This window comes from Acanthaster planci, linkage group LG14 (genome assembly GCF_054643075.1).
Source record: "Acanthaster planci isolate LZ-2023a linkage group LG14, COTS_SCS, whole genome shotgun sequence".
Classification (NCBI taxonomy): Eukaryota; Metazoa; Echinodermata; class Asteroidea; order Valvatida; family Acanthasteridae; genus Acanthaster; species Acanthaster planci.
The window spans coordinates 8,964,520-8,986,119 of NC_141790.1; the positions used below are offsets into that span (position 1 = coordinate 8,964,520).

General features: G+C 43.6%; 1 protein-coding gene across 6 annotated transcripts; it reads left to right on the forward strand.

Moving 5' to 3' along the window:
- Positions 1 to 84: 84 nt before the first annotated feature.
- On the forward strand, positions 85 to 21,408 carry LOC110980762 (uncharacterized). 6 transcript variants are annotated; one of them, XM_022237715.2, is made up of 12 exons: positions 85 to 515; positions 2,831 to 2,987; positions 4,872 to 4,979; positions 5,653 to 5,817; positions 7,075 to 7,290; positions 9,388 to 9,455; positions 10,375 to 10,482; positions 11,975 to 12,152; positions 12,700 to 12,799; positions 13,610 to 13,722; positions 16,642 to 16,773; positions 17,954 to 21,408. In XM_022237715.2, the coding sequence occupies exons 2-12, from the start codon at positions 2,868 to 2,870 to the stop codon at positions 18,074 to 18,076; spliced, it is 1,431 nt and encodes a 476-aa protein (XP_022093407.2). In that variant the 5' UTR covers positions 85 to 515; positions 2,831 to 2,867; the 3' UTR covers positions 18,077 to 21,408. The 6 variants fall into 6 exon arrangements, with proteins under 6 accessions (XP_022093407.2, XP_022093409.2, XP_022093404.2 ...); XM_022237717.2 differs by having other exon boundaries at positions 2,841 to 2,987; XM_022237712.2 differs by having other exon boundaries at positions 85 to 416.
- The last annotated feature ends 192 nt before the right edge of the window (positions 21,409 to 21,600 follow it).

Consider the following 21,600-nt stretch of genomic DNA (forward strand, 5'->3'; position numbering starts at 1 on the left):
CCTAATACTCGTCTTTGATTGGTCCCCTGGCAAGCTAGGTGACCAATCAAAGTACGCTAATTGAAAATTCTTGTAAATCATTCAGTTTTTCCACAAAATAATGGAGTTAAACAAAACACAATATTTTTCGAAACTGAAAATTATTTATAACGCGAAATATATCACTACAAAAGTTAATAACTGATAATGAAAAGTGTTCATGTTTTCCTCCGTGGCTTCCTTGACCGGCGCAGTGAACTTCGAGATCTATTTTTGTCACGCACCAGTAAACAAGCAAGATGGCCCGAGCCATGACAAATGTAACAAGCGGCTGACCGTGGCTTGAAAACTTTGACTTTCGCCGTCGCCCATCTAAATTTTTGTTTGGTGATGGTCAGGCTAATGTCTCTACTCAAAATTCTCAGGCAAAAGTACATGTAAGTCGAGAATTTTGGTGGGCTCTGCTGTAGGAAACCAGTCTCCCCCAGTCCTCAGCGTGAACAGAGTTCTGAAATTTTCGTGGTTTTTCATGATGCGTGAGTTGATCATGTTGATTGAAACATGGCCGACCTCCTCAGTCATACTTGACTTACATATGCAGCAAGGTATGAGACGGAGGGAACCCCCCTGCTTTGTGTTGGTCATTGTCTCGCAGGAATCTGGGGAATTCCTTTCAGACTTCTTCGGGGGGGGGATGTGTTAAGTAACAACAGTCTGGAATGTGTATAGGGATTGGACAGGTTGGGGGGTACCCCTCGGTCTCATTTCTTGCTGGGTATATTGTCCTATATAGTAGGCCATGTGCATGTGTGTAGTTCTAACTTTAGTCCTAGTTTGATGGTGAGGCTTGAATTCCTAATAAGGAACTATTCATTGAACATGAAAATGCAATGCCTTTTGGCATGTTTGGGAAGAGTTCCGTTAAGGAGGAAGGAATATTGGGCGGGTTGAAAATAACATACTTAAATAGGCCTACCTAGGGAGTAGGGTAAGTACTGTTCAGAAAGTGATAATCCTAACATGTCCCAAAAAGGTGAATTTAGCTGAGAAACTTCAGAGGCACCATACTTTACTTGGATAGAAAACACTTAGCCTAGGAGTGTTTTTCAGACAAGTCTCATAGGTTTGTGCGCAGGCATGACAGGGGTGCAGGGTGTCAACTTTTATTGCTATTATAAATCAAATTTTTCGCCATGTCCGCTGTCAGCAAACCTGCTTAATCTGTACCTCCTAAAAAGCGCGATAACCAAGTTTCAGAGCATGAGACGGAGTGTTTTTGAAAAAAAATGAGATTTTTGTTCACCAATTTCTTGCTTCCACCCGTTGACTGTCGCCCCGTTTATGCCGTCATGTTTATCAGACTGCACATGCGTCGAACCCACCAATGACTGCGCTTGCTCAGCATCTTGGCTTGACCATTTTTGGTGGCGGGGATAACATCTTGTGTTGTATTTGTCCCAGCTATGGGGCAGCGCAGACATCCGGGATTCTCGCAAAATGACAGGTACTGTGCCGGTGAAAACAGTGACTTTGGCGGCGTACGCACGCACCTGCCAGTCCGAGGATCAGGTTATACAATCTTTCTTTGATCTGTACGTACGCATGTGCTCCTTGCAGTTGTTCTCATCGGCGCGGTGTGGTTGCTGCCCGTATTTCTGTGAAACTCCCGGATGACCGCGCTGCCCCATACACATACAAACACGGCGCAGCACATGTTGCGCTTCTCACCCGATGTGTGTTTCCAGGTCACAGCAGCAGCCAGGACGGTCCCACGATGAAAACAACGCAAGATGTCCCCCCCCCGCCACCGAATTCCATGTTGACCAGTGTGTGCACTGGGGCTACTGCAATGCCACAGTGGGGCAGTAAAACCTTATATACCTTACAATGATAATTGCGCAGTGCCGTAAGTATAGAATTTGGGAGTCACTTTATGTTTACCGTGATTACTGTGACAATAGTCTCTTCATTTTTTGTATAATGATGTTAGGCCTGCTATAAAGGTAATAACACTAGAAATTATGTGGGAAGAAGCTCATATAAAGCCTACAGACAGACGGAGATCATGGATTTTCCCCTAAAAGTGGTTTGTCATTCAGCCATCAGAAAGTGATAATGTAGCATGTCCAAAAGAGTAAAATGTATATCAAAGCATTCACTTTGAAAATACTTAGAATTTTTGAGATCAGGTTTTTTTTGCAAAGTGATATCTGTACTTTGTAGTATGGAACTGTTTCCATGTTTACTGCGTTAAAACAGTGACTTTTGAAATGTTTTAAGGAAACTAAGTGGCTATACATGTAGTTATGGTAACAGTAACGTGACTTCCAAATTCTATAGTTTGGGCATCGCACAGTAATCATTGGCAGTCTATGTATTATGCATGTATAAGGTTTTAATTTCTGTATGCACACCATTCTGTAATCCCGATGTGCTGGGATCGCGTCTGCATGACGTGATTTTTCCTTTTTTTTTTTTCTTCTATTATTTCCGTTATTTTTTAAATCGGATCGCATGTTTATTTTCTGTACATGTTTCCATTTTTTCCTTTTCTGTTTTGGTAGATTCATACCTTGGAGGATTTTTTTAATGGAAATAAAGTCTGAGATCCATTTTTTGTAGACTGGTCTGGTTCCTGTTTTCAGTGCACCAACTGGTGCAAAAAAGTTGACAGAAACCTGTCAAATCTTCTCTAACAAAGGTGTGCTGGAACAAAAGTTCATTTTTTTCTGCGTTGACCACACCCCCAAAATAACAAATTCCCCTACCGACCGATTTTTTTTGTTCCAGTCTGAGCGATACAAACCTAAATATTAATGTGAAATCACCTTGACAAATACACCACTCTAAGATACCAACAGGTCTGAGACCAGCCTGACCCATCATTCATGAACGGATTTGGCGTTGGACGGCAGATGGATGACACAATGTTCCACCCCAATGGCCGAAGCACTCTGAGCAGCAACGATGACAGGGACAGAGATTCCTACTCCTCATCTATCTGTGAGGTGCTCTTATTTGTTTTCTTATTTAGTGACACTGGTTAGCGCATTGGTAACACAATTTCTATTCTATAGACTAGATACAGCATTTTACATTAACCCTCCTTTGGTTTTACAGCACAAATGTGCACAAGTGCCCAAGGTCACTCTCTTGCACGTTGGTGCAGTGCACAACACGACACAGCTGTGCTTCTTTGAGGTGTTTACCAAGTGACCCAAAGAGTGACCCTAGGAGGGTTAACCCTAACCCCCAAGGGTTGCTGGCCCTAACCTTCCCCATTCACACAAAGTTAAACACCCACATGGGACTTTGTGCACAGAGGCTGTTGGACTTTGTTTTTCTGAGGTATGCCAAACCCAATGCAAAAGCCAGCTGTTATGGGCCTACCACACCTATCCCCACAGAATTAAACACTTTACTACTGTTTAATTCTATGTGGTTGGGGAAGGTTAGGGTTAAGCATTGCAGATCAATTGGAGGTTATAAGGTTTGAGGTATGTTGTATCATAGGATATCGGGCTTTCAAGTGACTTTATTTTGCTGTGATGTGTCATGTGTGTGCGCATGTTGTCTGATATGACCACATACTTTAGGAATATGTTTTTAGTTGGTGGGTTTTTTGATGGAAATTTCTCCCCGAAAGTCATATGCTTACTGACCGAAATGCATGAAAACAGTGAAGTATGTGTGTGCCTTTAGAAAGCCTTGGAAAATTTTGAACTATAACCAACACCATAGTTGGGATTTCCTAACTGCCAGCGCAGTTGGGACTGGACCATTGCCATAGTTGGGGCGTAACATCTGTGCTGTAGGTGGGGCCATTGCCTCAGTTTGGGTGTAACATCCCTGCTATAGGTGGGACCATTGCCCCAGTTGGGGTGTAACATCCCTGCTGTAGGTGGGACCATTGCCATTATTGGGGTTTAACATCCCTGCTATAGGTGGGACCATTGCCCCAGTTGGGGTGTAACATCCCTGCTGTAGGTGGGACCATTGCCCCAGTTGGGGTGTAACATCCCTGCTGTAGGTGGGACCATTGCCATTATTGGGGTTTAACATCCCTGCTATAGGTGGGACCATTGCCCCAGTTGGGGTGTAACATCCCTGCTGTAGGGGGACCATTGCCCAGTTGGGGTGTAACATCCCTGCTGTAGGTGGGACCATTGCCATTATTGGGGTTTAACATCCCTGCTATAGGTGGGACCATTGCCCCAGTTGGGGTGTAACATCCCTGCTGTAGGTGGGACCATTGCCCCAGTTGGGGTGTAACATCCCTGCTGTAGGTGGGACCATTGCCCCAGTTGGGGTGTAACATCCCTGCTGTAGGTGGGACCATTGCCATTATTGGGGTTTAACATCTGTGCTGTAGGTGGGGCCATTGCCTCAGTTTGGGTGTAACATCCCTGCTATAGGTGGGACCATTGCCCCAGTTGGGGTGTAACATCCCTGCTGTAGGTGGGACCATTGCCATTATTGGGGTTTAACATCTGTGCTGTAGGTGGGGCCATTGCCTCAGTTTGGGTGTAACATCCCTGCTGTAGGTGGGGCCATTGCCTCAGTTTGGGTGTAACATCCCTGCTGTAGGTGGGACCATTGCCATAGTTGGGGCGTAACATCTGTGCTGTAGGTGGGGCCATTGCCTCAGTTTGGGTGTAACATCCCTGCTATAGGTGGGACCATGGCCATAGTTGGGGTGTAACATCCCTGCTGTACCGTTGGGACCGTTGCCTTAGTTTTTCCATGCTTGGCAACTTTGTATGTTAAGCAGAGCCATGAAATAGGGCCCGGCTTTTACCACCTACTACACACGGGTACGATGTCGCAGCTACTGCCTTGAGATGGTTGAGTTTGACTGGACCAGTGGAATCGTTTCGCTCATTACTTTCCAGATCACAGACTGCGAGAGTCGAGACAGCTCCAACCTCTACCACACCACAACCGTTCTGCGAGTGTGCCGGCAGCAGGTGCTGAAACCATACTGGAAACTGCTCTTTGTTGTAAGTCCAAACGAAGAATGTGAGTCTGAGGGGTTGTTATTTTGGAACCTGCAAGAAGGAGTCTGACGCGTCAAAAGGGACTCCCTGAGTTGAGGACACAAGTGGAGCTGGTCGGAAATAAGCTTTCTGTGTTCCATTGCTGTGCATGATTACATGCTTTGCCCACGTTAGCATTGCAGAAGTGAACTTTGAAAACAAAGAAATTGCATTGTAACTGGTGTCTGAAATCAACCAAACTTTCAAGTGTTCTGACGTCGGTGAGGCATGTGTAGATTTCTTCGACCAAAAGTGTCCCCAGAACCTCATAACAGCCGAAAGATGAATTAAAAAGTTGGACATTGCCATAAATTCACATCTGACTGATTTGTATACAGTTGGTCACAATCTCAGGTGGTGTACGTTCCAGCAAATGTCCTTGCAGTATAAAATAATTGCTTAGCAGCTTTATTAAGCGAGGCAAACTGTAGCTGGGAACCAGCTTCAAAGTGGTTTTGCTTTGCAAATATTTTCTCAGCTCAGCATATTTTTGTGTGCTGCGTCTCCATGAAAGTGACCCAAGGAAATGAAGGCGTTGTGAAAGCAGTCAGTATATTTTCAAAGGTTTTTGTTGTTGATCTTCTACAAGGTTGATACATGACATGTATGGCGTTGCTTCGTGATGCGTTTGTTTCAGATTGGCTGGCGACCGTTTGGACGAGACCGCATCAACTACCACTGCGGCTGGAAGGCGCTGAACGTGATCTACCCTCTCCTGCTGGTGGCGCTCATGTTCTACGTCTACGCCTACCGCATTCTGTCTTGCCAAGGGAAGTACGATGTGCCACTGATTGTCCCATCGGTAAAGTATTCTGCCGAACCCACTTTCACCCAGGGAAAGTCTGTCTGTTCAGAATCAGTGACTGTTAGCCGTGTCCAAATTACTTGGCTAATGCTTGAATATTATGCATGAGTCTGTGGTTGAGGCTGCAGCCGTTTCCCATAGAGTCACATATGATTTCAAGCCGTAGCCGAGTAACTGGTACACGGCTTTAGTATGCATTGCATCACTGCCAATGGACTTCCATATGGTTCAAACTTACCCCTAACCCTAGAGCAAATGGGCGTTTAAAGGCTTTTTTTTTGTTCAGGTACAAACGATGCATTGGATTTTAACATTGGATAATGGAAAATTTGGGAAGGCCCCCAAGTGAGAAATGCAGACCCGTCATTAGAGATTAGCCAATCCACTCTCTGTAAAAGAACTGGGTATTCGATCAAGTATCAAATATTTGAATATTATTTTCCAAATTTGAATATTCAAATGCAAAATTCACGGAAACGAAGGGAGAATTTTTTTTTAATGAGAGAAATTGCACTGTGGAGGCATGTTTCAAGCAGACTCAAATGAAAAGCAACAGAAATCTTACAACGATTCAAAAATTGATTTATTCATTACAAAATTTGATAGGACAAGAAGTATTGTTCGTCTCTAAATATTGCTAAATCATGGCTGGAGGCTCTCCCTGATGTGAGAAGCTATTACAGTGATTATAATGTACAATTGTGTGTGTTATTGCAACTGATTTTGTCCATGGATTGTTCATCAACAGTCTGCCTGTCGGTAAGAATGAATATTCAGATATTTGATCAAATTGAAGGTTGAATATTCGAATAGTGAATTATTCGAATTGACTCAGCCCTAGAGACAGGTTGGCAGGGAAAATAAGACCTTACCTTCCAACAGAAATCAGACACACGTGCTGGGCATAGCCCGCACCAAACACCACTGCACCTGTGTACGCCTCTGGCGTGGACCCACGAAAGGGGCGTCAACCACGCCAACTCTTGGTTCCTGCATATCGAAGATTGCTGAACTTTTCCAAAACCTCCCAGGGGATTTTAAAAAGTTCGGACCATTGTTTCAGTTTCATCGTTGTGGTTTCTCTCCCTGGGATGACATCACAGTTTTGAGTACAAAAATTCACATTAGCGTAAAAGCCATTAAAACTAAAGCGTTAGAATACCTTTCAAATAGCAAACCTTGAAAATAAGTGTAAATGAAACTTAAAGGTGCATTTTGGGGAGTTTTAGTGTTACGTGGACCCTTTAACCCTAGACGGATATTTCACCAACGATTGTGCCGCATGGTGGGAGCAACGTCACCACTCCCATGAGCTTCACCATTGAGCCAGCAGCAGAGACCTACCACATCTGCACCCATCTCATCTCCTCCTATGTCTTCCCCGATGTCCTGCACTTCCTGGCATTCTTGCTTGGCTTTTGGTATTTCCGCATCCAAGACAACGAACAGATGGATGCCATGATCCAGCAGGTAGGGCACCCAGCCAATTTTTTTTTTTTCATAATCTAGAGTATTACGCCAATGGTGAAGATCAGTATAGTTGATGCACCCTAATTTGGTGCAGCTCCTGACTTTGGCGCACTTTGAGGTTTTTTTTACCTGTAGTGCCTTGCCAGAGCAGTATTTTTTACCTTGGATTTCACAAAAAGTGAAATTTCATCAAGCTCTCAACGTTCCCTTTCATAAATCTCGAAATGACCCACCTGCTACAAAGTCCCCATGAAATACCATTTCGGCCTGATTTTCCACTGTGTTTTTAAAGTGTCCAGGGAACACTCAAACTGTGCCCAAAAATAAGAAAACAATTGTCTCACAAACTTGTTTTGATGAAAGAAATAATGCGCGGATGTTGTACGGGATAGCCATACCAGGTGTTTGTAAGGACGCAGATACTTCAAAGAAATTCTTAAATGTCAGTATAAGATTTGCCGAGATTCGTTCCAGTCTGCCATGTTGGGGGACGCTCAGCTCAATTTGTGCCCAATTTCCAGACGCCACCGTTTTTGAACTTCAGACTCAATTTAAAGACACTCAAATTGTTCTAACCACTTGTTGCCGGGTGGAATTTGAAGTTGCAGGACGTAAAACCGGGAGATTTTCAAGATTTTCTGTTTCCAAAATTCTTCAGAAAATCATAGCTTCATTTACTGGACATTTACACCGACACGATTAACTATCTGGTGACTACTCTAATCTGACAGACATCTATTGACGCCGGAGTATTTCAGCCAGGCTTGCCGCCTTGGAAAAAGAGCCCAGATTGTGCGGTGTTATGTAACTTTCTTTTGCTCCCGAAACAGGCAAAGTGTACTACTGGTGTCTTTTCAATGGGGGCCAGATTAGCATGCAGCGGTATTGTATCGCTCATCGCTGGAGTGCTTTTGTCCCCGGTGGTAATCTGCTCGTGCTGAATGCCACAAACAGTGGTATAATTTCTCAAAATAAGGACGGATTTCCTCCGCTATTGACAACTGAAAAAAGTTGGCAATTCCCAGCAGCTCGGTGTTTTGTTAAAAGGCCCCGCTCTTTTTGCCCGGTTTCGGGCTCCCCAGTCTCGTGTATAAAGCCTATGTGCCCAAAATTGGGCTCCCCGGCAGCATATGGAATAACAGCATGCGTTATGAAGATTATAGCACCAGTTTTTATCTGAATGACTTTGAAGTCTTTCAACAAAGAGGTTTGGCTGCACTTCATGAGGAAAGTCAAGGGAAATGTCAAAGTGCACCACATTAGGGAACTCCTCCGTAATCCATTCAATCACATGAATGCCACCTGTCGGTAGGCACAAGTCAAACATTACAATCAGCTCTGCACAGTAAACAAAAAAAGATGTGCCTCAGTGCGCTTGCAAGACGTGGAACTTTGGGACTTTGACTTCAGGACTGGTTGATGATTGATGGCAATAAGCCATTTGCAAGTTAAATTTGAATAAAATCTGGTACACTGAGTTAATAAAATTCACGTGAACATAATAAGTTGAATTCTCCAGACTAAAAACACTGTTGCTATACCTCGTGATTCAGGGCAAGCTCTTGTGTAGTTACATAAGAGATGCCTTGCACCAATACACTGTTGTGAGTGAATAAGAAAGGCACGAAGGAACCCGTCCATTCCAGAGATGGTGGTCGCTCTGCAAAAGTTTGCCCCGAATCATGAGGTATAGCAACAGTGTCTTTAGTCTGGGGAATTCAAATCGTTACATTTATGTGCAATCAGATAACACAGTGCACCAGATTTTATTCCAATTTAACTTGCTTTAACTTTAACTATTGAAAGAGGGGCTTTGAGAGTTCGCCCTCTCCCCTCTCCGCCAACTTAGACTAAAAAGTCAAAGTAGCACATTTGGAAAGGGGGAAGGGGGGAACATTGCAACTTTGAAAATCTGCTCTTGCATGATGCTTAACAAACAGTGTATGACATATATACATTGCCCCAGTATCAAAAGACATTGTCCCCTCTCCATTTATTGGTCAATGACTGACGTCTGTTGCACAGTTTCATATTTGCAGGAATTTTTCAAGAGACCATACAAAGGTCACAGTTGCCGGTTTCATTTGCATATTACAGGCTTTCCTACATACCACGCCGATACAGCATGGCACCAACACGCAGTCCACCATGATCCGGGCAATGAAGTAAGAATAAATCATATTGTCAGTTGCACCACGAAGTGAGGTATGCCATAGTTCTGGTGCGCCACGTAGTGGCGCACCGTCCACCGATTTGGTCACACGATACCACAGTTCGAGGTGCTGCAACTATCCACAATTCGTCAGTTTGTGAGGCAACTGACAATTTTTTTTCATGGCCCTAAGGAAGTGTCTCAGAAGTCGGGAACATCCGGGTTCTATTGGACTGTTCCCACTGGAATGCTAGTATTCCATTGGAATTTCTGCGCATCAGAGGGAACAGTGAGTTTTGTGCTTAAGACCGTGCTGAGGCATCATGCCCGTGGGAACACCGTGTTCCCGGCGGAGTGAATAAATGCACCTTCTGGAATGAGCATTTAATGTTCCAAATGGAATGTCCTGACTGTTCCAAATTATGGGACGCTGCCCAATTGTCAGTCTTTGAAATTTTGTTTCTACTTTTCAAGTGAAGTTTTGAAAAAACTGTTACTTGTGTCAAACCCAACCGTTTAGAATTGAAAAACAACAGTAGAATTGATTCCACTTTAGTGCAATATCTTGAATTCTGATAGATCAAGTAAAAGAAAGATGAAGAATATTGTGTTGAATGTAAACTGAACTTTTGAAGACACTGCAGCAAATTTAATGGGGTACCCCCCCGGCACTCACTATGGGACTTCTCCCAGATCCTCTGAAATCCTCGGCTCTGTAGCTATCATGTGACACGCCAGTGGTCCTGAACACCAAATAACACCCCTGTGTCAGGCAACAACGTTAAGGCTCTACCCTCCCAACTCGATCAAATTCAAGCAAAACACCTCTCGGCAGATATTTGAATTCAATCGAAATGTGGGTAATAAATGCCTCCACCTTTCTTGCTGAGTTGATTTGCCGCTCTCTTTTTTCCCCCTTCCAATTGCGCCAGGTGGATTCTGATTTGTGGGGCATTGTGGGTAGTCGGCATGATGGGAGTTCTTGCACTGTTTCTCACTGCTTTTGGACTGGAGAGCACCATCTACCCATTCTTCTCGGTGTAAGTGGAGCTGCCGTAGGCTGGAAAGCATAATGGTTTTATTCATAACACCACCTCTGCTGCCCAGGGCTGCGTTAAGTGTTCCACTGGTGCATTCACCAGTGCTCCATAGGCCCAGGCACTAGTGTTCCATAGGCCCTAGATAGGTCCAAGGCGCTAGTGTGCCGTCGGCCCAAGGCACCGGTGTTCTGTAAGCCCTAGGCAGCAGTGTTCTATAGGCACAAATCACTAGTGTTCCGTAGGCCTAGCACCAATGTTCCACAGGCCAAAGGCATTGGTATTTCGTAGACCCTAGGAACCTGTGTTCCGTGGGCCCAAGTCACCAGTATTCCGTAGGCTATATAGAGTGCCAAAGTGCGACGTCATTTTCAACCGGGAAGTGAAGTGCAAACGGATGGAGTACGTGTGCGTGTTGGAACCAACATGCGCTGGTTGTCACGCTAATAGCTCCCACGCACATAAATGTGTGTGTGACCTATTCACTTCGGTACTTGATAGGCACCAGCCTTCCATTGGCCCTACAGGCACACAGAAGGCCCTATTTGGTCGTGGGTGCAAGTACCAATCTCACAGCACTGGTAAGCACTGAAGCCTCATAGTTAAGGGAGTCAGGTTGGTGTAGTGCCTCTTTCCTCGCCTTCCACCTCTGCGACCCAGGTTCGAATCTCACCTAGGTCAGCATGTGGATTGGGTTTTCAGTCCCTGCCTGATTCTGTGTTTTTATTTTCTTGGAATATTTGCCCGGGGGTTTCTCCTCCCACCTGTAAATCTGAACATTTCTGCTTTGTCTTCTTAATTATCACTTCATCCTGTAATTGGCGCTAAATGCACTGCAGGGTGAACAGCTATAAATGGAATAATTTTGCATGTTGATGCGGAGCTGGAGTAAGATATCAACCGCCTCGTCTGAAGCCTTCCTAAATAGAATTACAAATCAGAGATGCCGAATCTGTCCTTGCACTCACGTATGTTGTTTGCATTTCATGGTGCAGCTGTGGTATTCGTAGGCCCTCAAACTTTTTGTAGGTTCCAAATTGTTTGTAGGCCCTAAGTACGGAACCCACTGCCTCCATTGGATAATGTAGCCCCAGTGCTAACTGAATCACTATAAAAGAAAGAAATCGGATATTGCTTACCAGTGTTGTATTTGATTCCATCACAAGTCCTTTCACAAGTCCAGTCACAAGTCCCTTCATAAGGCCAGTCACAAGTCCCTTCATAAGGCCAGTCACAAGTCCAGTCACAAGTCCCTTCACAAGACCAGTCACGAGTCCCTTCAAAAGGCCAGTCATAAGTAACAGGGTGAACAGTGAGAAAAGAATGCTTTTGTCACAGCTCATTCGAATAGCTTTGGAATTGGCTTGAGACCGAATGACTTGTGATAGACTTACAGACTTACTTGTGACGGACTTGAATACAACGCTGCTGCTTAATGATTTTACCAAATTTTTTTTAACGTGTGATTTTTCTGTCTCTTCACAAACTGGGCCAGGCAAGCTTGGAACATAGTCTTGCTGGGTGTGAACGTGTTTGGCTGCCTCATCTACAACTCCATCATCGCGGCGGTTGTTGTCAACTACACAGTGCAATGCGAGACCATCATCTGCTTCATGCGGAGCATCCAGGAGCAGCTGCTAGAGAAGACAGGGGACCTGCGGATGATCATGCATGTGAGTTTACCTCCCCCAAACACTTCCCAAATCCACCAATATCTACCAAAATCTAATGTCTCACTACCATAGGATTTTGAGGGTTGAAGGAAACCCTTTAGCCGCGGTGATTTTTACTTCCGTAGGGGCAGAAATATATCAGTTTCATTGATGTACATGGTATTTGCCATTGAGTAACGCATAATGGAAGACTTTGCTGGATTCCGGGATATTGCTGGCCAAATATCCCCGAACCAAATAAGTCCAACCAGTTCAGTTTGGGTGTTTCAGACAGGCAAACCTGCCCTGAAAAATTGAAATTTTGGTGGAACAGCTTCAACCTCTCTGACTGCCGGCAAAGCGTCTACAAATTTAAAACACAGGTGTTTGTTTTGAAACCGGTTACATGTACTTTGTCCAACACGTTTGCATACGATGCTGTCCCTGTAGACGGGAGGTCCTTCAGATTTTCATAGCCACTGGCAGCAAAGTTATGATTAGAGTAGCGAGGAGAGACTACACTGCCGAATACCGTCAACTATCGACCGTATTTGTTGCTTCGTTTCAGGACATCCTGAAGGTGTGGCAGGCTACCCATCAGCTGAACGGACCCATGGCCAACATGATGTCCCTGTTGGTCTTTAACTTTGCTGCGATGGTCGTTGTAGGTAGGACAGAATGCCAAGTTCTTTCTGGTTGTTTTTTCACAACAGTTTGCTTTTTCGTTCCTTCTTCCCGTTCCACCGATAATTTTTCTGCGAAGAGAAGTATCCATTTAACCACTTGCCCACCTTTTTATTCCGCAACACACCTGTTCCATTTGGGTTGAAAATACTGACTTTTGAAAACAAGATAAAAGAACCGCAGTCCTTGACTAAGGTAGGTTTTACACTGTTGACCCCTGGGGGTTATTTTCTCAGGATTTGTGTGACATTTCTTACCACATAGTCCACTTTGTCAAATTTTGAGATAATGTTATACAGTGAAATTCACTACAGTGCCCGGCCAGGGCCACGGGGACTTGAAGGCTCCACACATACTAAGCCGCTATGGACTAGTTTTGAGCCTCTGTGTGTGTGTGTGTGTGTGTGTACAAACACAGCGGAAGTCACTCATGTGAAGAGATGAGGATAGAGTGCATTGGTTCGGCAGGATTGCCCAGTTGATTGATCTGCAGGATTGGTCGAATCCGCGTAAAATTTCAACTCCGCATCCCTGTTTTGAAGCAATCTTTAGCAACCACGAATCAGAAAGAAAGCAGATTTGCTGATGGCGGACCTATCGACAAATCATGCAATAAGATTGAGTGATCGCGCGGAGCTTGAGCCATCGGGCAAATCGGCCAATCATGCCCAATGCATACATGTACACCACTCAGCACTGCTTACAGAATTTGCCAGACGTCCTCTGTGTTAGGACAGGGGAAATCCCTGGCGTTGTCGAGGTAATGCAGGGTTTTATTATTTCAATATTTACAGGTGTAAGCCTGCTGCTGTTCCAGAACCAAACCGACATCAACCCTCTGGTGCTGACGTATCGTGTGTGTTTCTTTCTACTGTGGTTGGTCATCCTGGTCTTTCCGTTCGTGCAGGTAAACTGCCGGCAGGTTTCCCTGGGGTTGGGGAGTGTTGCTGTCAAGTCAAAAAGAGCATCATAATTCAACTAGACAGCAAAAGAAACTTGCCACTTCTGTCAAAGGCCACACATAAAAATTCACTCCATAGAAATAAACAATTTTTGTACACAGGTATGCTGCAATACCCCTCACTACTCACATGACCAAAAGCAAATGATTATCTTTATAACAAAGAAGAAATTGACATGCACAGCAACTTGGTTACTGAATCAGAAGTCACAGAATGTAACAGAATAAGCCTTAAGTTTTACGTGGAAATCAATGTCATAGGACGAAATAAAGAAGTCGCAGTCATTACTTTTCAATAATGTATATGCATAGTCAGTAAGGATGGCATCCCTATACAGAAACCACTCATGCACGTCATTTTGACAAAACAGGTGTTCAGTTTGTCATTGGTTGTTTAAAATGTTGTCCATTCATGGGTCATTTTTGCTTGGTGGAGAGTGCTTTTGTGTGACTTTTGATTCAGTAACCAAGTTGCTGTGCATGTCAATTTCTTCTTTGTTGTAAAGATAATCACTTGCTTTTGGTCATGTGATTAGTGAGGGGTATTGCAGCATACCTGTGTACAAAAATTGTTTATTTCCATGGAGTGAATTTTTATGTGTGGCCCTTGACAGAAGTAGCAAGTTTCTTTTGCTGTCCAGTGTATGTCACAGGTCACTCAGTCTCAGGTCAAATGACGGGCATTCTCAGTGACACGTCCGAGACGGAGGAAAACTGGCTTGCTGTGTGTACAGCATTCTTGTACTAAACAGCACACCTTTGGTGAACTTTGCTGCGGCCCAAACTGCCCATGCTTGCGTGAGGCAGGTGTTGAGCTTGTAACCTGCTGCGTGGGTGCATTCTTTGTGGTCATTACGTGGACTAACTAGCGGTGCATCCTGAATCTGTATATGTTTAGGAAAATGGTTTAAAGTTCTTGAGAAGTCTGAGACCTGACATCGGACACCTTGGAATGTTTGTTAGCAAAAGACATCTCACTTCACGATGATACTTTATTTACAAGTTAGCCACATGGAACTGAAAACGAGGCAAACTTTTCATTTCCGGAACCTTAGGGGAACAAAATGACAAAACCATTTTTTTAAGTTCATTACAAATTTATGCCACAAAAATTCTACAAAAATATTTCAACATGTACAACCTAAGAGAACTAAACTTTCCAGATGGTCCAAAAATGGCACTGCTCACCTCAGGGGACCAGTGGAGAACTGTCCCATGTTACTTCACACACAGCCACCCTCCAATAGACTTTAATATACTAAGGAAGCCTCAACTTCAGGAAAATGATGCATCTCTTCCTGAAAAGGCCAGTTTTACGGAGAGAAGATTTTTAATAGAAAGGGCGACAGAGATCTGCCGCAAGTGATTCAATTCCTCTGTTTTTCTTCAATTACATCCAGTTTTATTGCATTAAGAATGCAGCAAAAGAGATGCTAGATATTTTAAGAACACCATAAAGTCAAATGTAGTCAACATGGAATTTTTATGTGGAATTCCTGTTGAGTTCATTGCCCAGGTGGGACATCATTCTTGCCATTTTCATCATTTGTTTAAAGAATATAATCAATTCGCATATTCGGTGTATCACTCAATGCATCAACTGCTCATAAAAGTGCTCAGCGCAGCGAACAAACTCGGACACTAATCTATTCCTCCGATGCTGTTGTGATGTGGATTCACAGTCAGTGAAAGTGATTTTTGGGAAAGAGGTCATTGCAAATTAGGGTCTTTTTGACTATTTTTGACTGCTAGTGAATTAAATCTATATGTATATTTATCAGAAGAGTAAGCCAAACATTTGTTCTATTTTTTTTACTATGAAAGACCAGCAGGGTGTTATCTAGCCTGTCCACCTGTTCTCAGGACAGGCCAAAAACAAATTTGGACAGGGTCAGGGCAGGTTTTGCTAGCTCAGAGTTAACAAACGTCATGTTTTACGTCAAACACTTGTGAACAAGCTTTGACTTTTCCTTGCACAATACTGGTAGCAGCGGAAATATGGCCTCAAATGATCTCAGAACTGACTGGTGTCATTTTCAAAAATTCCTCTGGGAAAGGGTTGGAAAATATTTCAGTTCTGAATAAATCCTTCAGATCAGCCAGCGCAAACATCTCAAGTTTCTCTACAATTGGTACACAACTCTTCTGGGGACCGTAGGCTGGATCAAATACCAAACTGATCAAGAATTATTCAGCAGAGCCACGGTATTCTCTCGCAGCACATGAGATTTTGAAATTTTCGAAATTTAAGCAGCTGTGTATGAAATTATGGACAACTTGATTGTCAGCTGGGTTATGGATCCAAGGTGGGTCCCTTGTCAGTTGCGGTAGATTGGGCAGTGTTGGAATTTGGTTTGACAATGTTGGTTGGGGGGTCACAGTTGGGTTCTGGCGGTCTAGTCGGGTTTGTGCAGGTGGTGACGGGTTCATGTGGGGTTGGGTTTGTCTGGGTAGGCTAGGATTGGGCTGAGGGAAGCTGGGTGGAATTGGTTGGATTCTGTCGGTCCGGTTGGGTTTGTGCAGCTGGTGAGGGATTCATGTGGGGTTGGATTGGATTAGTGAGGTTGTTGTGTGGGGTGGTTGGATTCTGTTGTTCCAGGTGGGGTTTTGAGGATGGTTGCAACATTTTCATGCTGGGTTGGGTTAGGCTTGTAAGAGGCAGTCTGGATTGGGCTGGGCGCTACTGGGTGGGGTTGATAAGGGGTCTATTGGCCCAGTTAGGTGTGTGTGGGTGACGATGGGTTCCTATGTGGTCAGTTGAATTGAATCATTTGGTTTATTGCAGTAGCCCAAGTCCCACCCCATGGCATTGATTCATTCATTGTTCCAATCCTCTCTTGCAATAACCCTGTTTGACCATGTCAGGCTGCCAGATTGAGTTCCATCTACAACAAAATCGAGCAAGCGGCACTGGAGATGCGAGTGTTTGGATACCTGACCAGCACGCCGCGGGATCTGGACTCTTTCTTGCAGTTTGTGACCCTGGCCAAGTACAAGGTAGAAAAGTGAATTCCCGTACCTCCACTAGGCCTCAATTTTTTTTTCAGAAATACTGACCACAAGCTTTGCTATGACGATATGCCAACTGCTTGTAAAAAGACCATTGAGCAGAATCTTTTGTACAGGTTGCAGTGAGCCCCACCTGCTTTTGGATGTTACCAATTTTTCAAAGACACAGACCAGCGTTTAACCTGAACTAAGCAATTCAAGTCACCTCTGTGCGTTGCATTTCTGATGTGATCTCGCATTGTTGCAAGTGGAGCCTTTGATAAACCCTGACAGTCCCCAATCCTCTGAACTCAAAATTATTTTACGCACACCCTAGGGGGCTAGGGTTGAGCTTTGCAGGTCTGTATAAAGCTCCACAAGGGAGTTAGTGGAAATTCTCTTGCAGGATTTAGAAGGGTTAGGGCCCAGTTGCAACGGGCGGCCTGAAGCCAGGGGCGCGGTCAGGGTTGCCACTGTAGGGGGATAGTGGGGGAGCTTGATGCAACCGTGGGGTGGGGGCAGTTCCCATCCCAGTGTATTCTTAACCCTAACCCCCTAGGGCGTATGTAAAATCATATTGAAATTGGAGGATTTGGGAGTGTTAGGGTTAATACTCTTATTTTGCTTCTTTTCCAAAGTTCCAGTAGGGGCAATGGGTTTTTTTAAGGGGGGGCATGGACCCCCAAGCCACTCCACCCCCTGGCTGCACCACAGCCTGAAGCCCCTTTAAAGTGTTGATGGATTTTGACTGCAGTAAAGTATTTTTTAGGATTGTGGAAAGTTGTTAGCAAGAATGCCTGGGAAGTGAGAGTTAATATGTACAAATTGTGTTCGCCAGGATGAGATTCTTAACGTCCGTTGTAGGATTTTGCATCTTTTTAACTACTTAGTCCCCTCGGAATGAAAACAATTCACATCAGGCCCATTTAGTATTTCCTCAACCCCCGATACACCAAAAGGGCAGTATACATATAAATAATGGTCATAAATGTCCTCAGACTTCACAAATATTCCCAATAGACTGAATGTATCAATTGATCAACCAATCGGGTACATCGATACAGTGATCATTCCCTCCAGACCTAAGGTATTTACCAATGGACCAATCACTTGATTTGATACAAACTCATCGGCCAATCCTTGCCACTGTTCGATACACTTGTGGCCATCCAATTCTTGAACGTGGCAGGTGCGGCTCCTCTTCATCCCCGTGGACAAGTCCCTCGTCTATGGCATCCTCCTGCTGACGACGTTCCTCCTCATCGTCCTTGTCCAGACGGGGATCATCGTGGCGCCCTCCCTTTACCTGTAGGCCGCAATCAACCGGGGACCAAGCACGGGACAACCCCTCCCCCCCAAAAAAGGCACAAGAAGTAAGTATTTATTTATTCCACATGAAATGCGGAATGGACTATTTTAAAAATAAGTTGAGCAGGAAGAAGATGGGACTCCACTGTTGAGTCACTGGGAAAACTTGCGATTGAGTATATGATGACCGAGCGTGTTTGGCATCTCAACTGCGCATACGCACATCAAGATCTGAACTGTTTATTTTTTCGATCATGGAATAAAATATAAATTAAGTTACAGGACGTGAAATGTCGGAAAACTGCAGACAGAACCAGATTTAAAAGTCCTTTCCACGTCCCAACTGAAGTAAAGTGAGCAGTATTTTCCAGTGTGCTGAAATTGATATTTCCGAATGGTGACTCAGAAAAAGTGTGTCAGGCATTATGTTGCAACAAAAAAATTCTTCCATTGAAACTTTCGTGAACTGTAAAGATTTTCTGGTATTGAAGTATTATTTGGCATTCCAAGAATGACTCTGCAATTTTAAATGAAAGGTTTTCCTTTTTTTGTGTGACTTGTTTTGTAAGAAAGATCCAGGTGTTTAAACAGTTAGCAAATTATATTTGTAATACCTGTTTTTTTTTAATACTTGTACTCTCTGTGGGGACTTTGTACCCCTGTGTCCTGCAAGTCTTTTTCCCTGTCGAGCAAATTTCCAATGGCAAAATGTGAACTGTTCCCTATTGGTTTATCTGAATTTTCTCCCTTGGCTCAAACTTGAGCCGAACAGAAAACATTTGCCAAGAAAATGTTGTTGGCATGCCCTATTTTTATTTATCTCTTTTTTCCAAATGGAAATTTTTTGTATTTGTTTGTGCTAGAAGAACAATGGAAATATCCGAAAATGTATTTTAATTGAATTATGTGAACTGTTATCAACTTTAAAATAATGATCAAAGTTAGAAGAATTTTGCACGAGAGTAAAGGCAATGTAATGTGTATTTCGTTCCTCCCTTTTAAAAAGGTTACTGTCATCACATCTATTTACATAGTGCATTTTTATATCTAGCCCTAAAAAGTATAATATATATTTATATAAAAACGAATAGTTGTCAAATGTAACAGCGGGGTTAGGGCTTTCTTGGTGTACAACCCTCTGGATTCTGATCTAATACTTCCTGTGTGGTATTGTGTGCGATCTGAAGCCGTGATAAATGTTAGTAGTATTGTTCACAGGACAAACTGCTTGGTACAGTTTATTTGTAGGAGTGTAGGCCAAGTCACGCCAGGCGTTTTTCAGCAGGTGCCCGCTTTAAGGCATCTCGTGAATGCGCAGCATGCTGTAGTCTTGGCACCAGTCGTTCTCAGTCGGGCTGGTACGGTAGAGGTTTTTTTTTTTTTAAATCTGCTGTACATTTGTTCTGTACGTTCGCATCTGTGCACTGACTCAGTCAAGTCTCTCTAACAAGGAAAAAGTCTGGACCCATTGATCGTGGCATGAAAACAACTCCCCACCCCACAGTCACATTAAAATGCTCACTTCTTATTCAGCATACATGCTAAACAGTACTTATGTCTCCAGCTTTTGTGAATGGACAGCAATTGCCGGATTTGGCATTCCCAAGAAATAGTTGAGAAAAATGGAGCCATGGAGTGACTTTTGGCTTATTGGAATTGAGGTATTTCGCACGGTACCCCGAGTCCTTCACGTGTAGACCGGTGGGCATCCTCCGAGATAACCGTTGCTCAATCTCAGGTGTATGTTGTTGGATTACAAATAAAACTCCAAATAGAGTGGACAGCTTTTTTCATGCAAATGAATCTTAATCTTGCCCGTCTGTGAACAGAAATAGCTTCTCCTCCAGAAATACATGTAGCCTATATTATTAAATGATTATCCTGAGGCCCCCTCTTGTATGCGAGAAAAGAAGGTTGAATGCGACGAGTATAAAAACCAGTTATGAACCAACATTGGAACGACACTGAACCTGTGTTGAGGAAATTGAATATTTCAGTGAAACCTACTAAAGACCGCTCTTAAGGTCAAGGGTCAATTTTACGTACGTATGTGTACTTCCGTATTATACACCAAAACAAGCACGCACGCGTGGTTGCTGGATTGCTGAAGGGAGGTTGACAATTAACATGCGCAATCTGTGCCTGAATTCACAAATTGTTCATAACTTTTTGAAAAGGAAAACAAGAAACAGGGATTTTTATTTCTGACATGAATACGTATCCACATTGTTCACCAGAACTTCCTGCTATGTCACTTGGGGTGATTTTGTCGGAGAGAGGAGCATAATCAGCTCTTTTCCCCCCTACGCATGAAATTAAAAAACCATCAAATCTGCGGATGTGTAAGCAGATGATTCGGCTTAGTACCCTGGCTCAGTAACCTAGGGGAAAGGAGGGTTCGTACACACCTTTGATTAGACTGTTCACATGGTTTCTTCTTGCCAAATTTCCCGTAGGTGTTTGTCCACGTCTGTGCCCCATCTGACATGGGCCTCATAATCGAGAGATTTTTATTTGTCCACACAGAGTCATGCCTCTTTCTGTTAAATCGAAGCGTCTTGCAAGCGAAGACACAATCTCAAGAGTAAAAGGGATAGTTTCTGTATTCAGAATCTATTTGTAGAGCTGGTTATGTAATGCAAAAAGTTACCTGAAATTTATGGCAGACGCTTTTGAAAGGCAGCTCTTTCCTAAGTTTGAACACTTGGGTACAACTTTCTGTAGGAGTGTTGCTGCTTGAGCAACCATGCAGCTTGATCCACTGAAGCCAAAACGAAGAATTCAACTTTAGTCTTGGGCGAAACTCATTGTAGAAAAAAAACCACAAGTTTCATATTTATTTCTTTTAGATTGAATATTCATGTTACTGTCTCAACGATAAATATGATCCAGTGTGTAAATTTGTGCCTGGAATAATCAACAGATATACCAACAATGACGATTGATTTGGACTGTAGAGAGTCACGAGACCATGTGATAACAGAGACTCCAGTGCTCGTGCGATTATTGTTTTGTAATTTTTGTACGTTTTCAATTTTGAGATGAATATATTGCATCGTACATGTGCCGAGACCTCTCCTTCGTACCTGGCTTTGTTGGCAATTTAAACCGTAACCCTGCTCACATCCCTGGGGTAAAATGTAGGCTTAAATGCACACTTCTTTTCAGATTTGTTTCAAAAGGCTAATTCTGTGAGGACCGTGCAGTGTATGTTCCGATTAATTTTCCAGTGGTACGGTACCTGGCTTGAAGCCACGAACGTTCGTACTATTGTGATATAAAATGTTTGGATTTTTTTGCAATATGTCTTCAATATAAAAGAGAATTTGTAGCAATCGTTTAGGCCACGGGTGTAATTTAATTGTGTCTTTAACAAGATTTCCGGGGTATGACTGCTTCCGAGGCGGACATATCCTTCTAGAGCTGTTGTTTACGACGCGGTTATGTAGCGGAAATCGAAGTCAAGAACGCGAAAGACCCGATTCTGATACCACCATTTTTTTTTCACTGCAAATCGTCCGGCGCGAA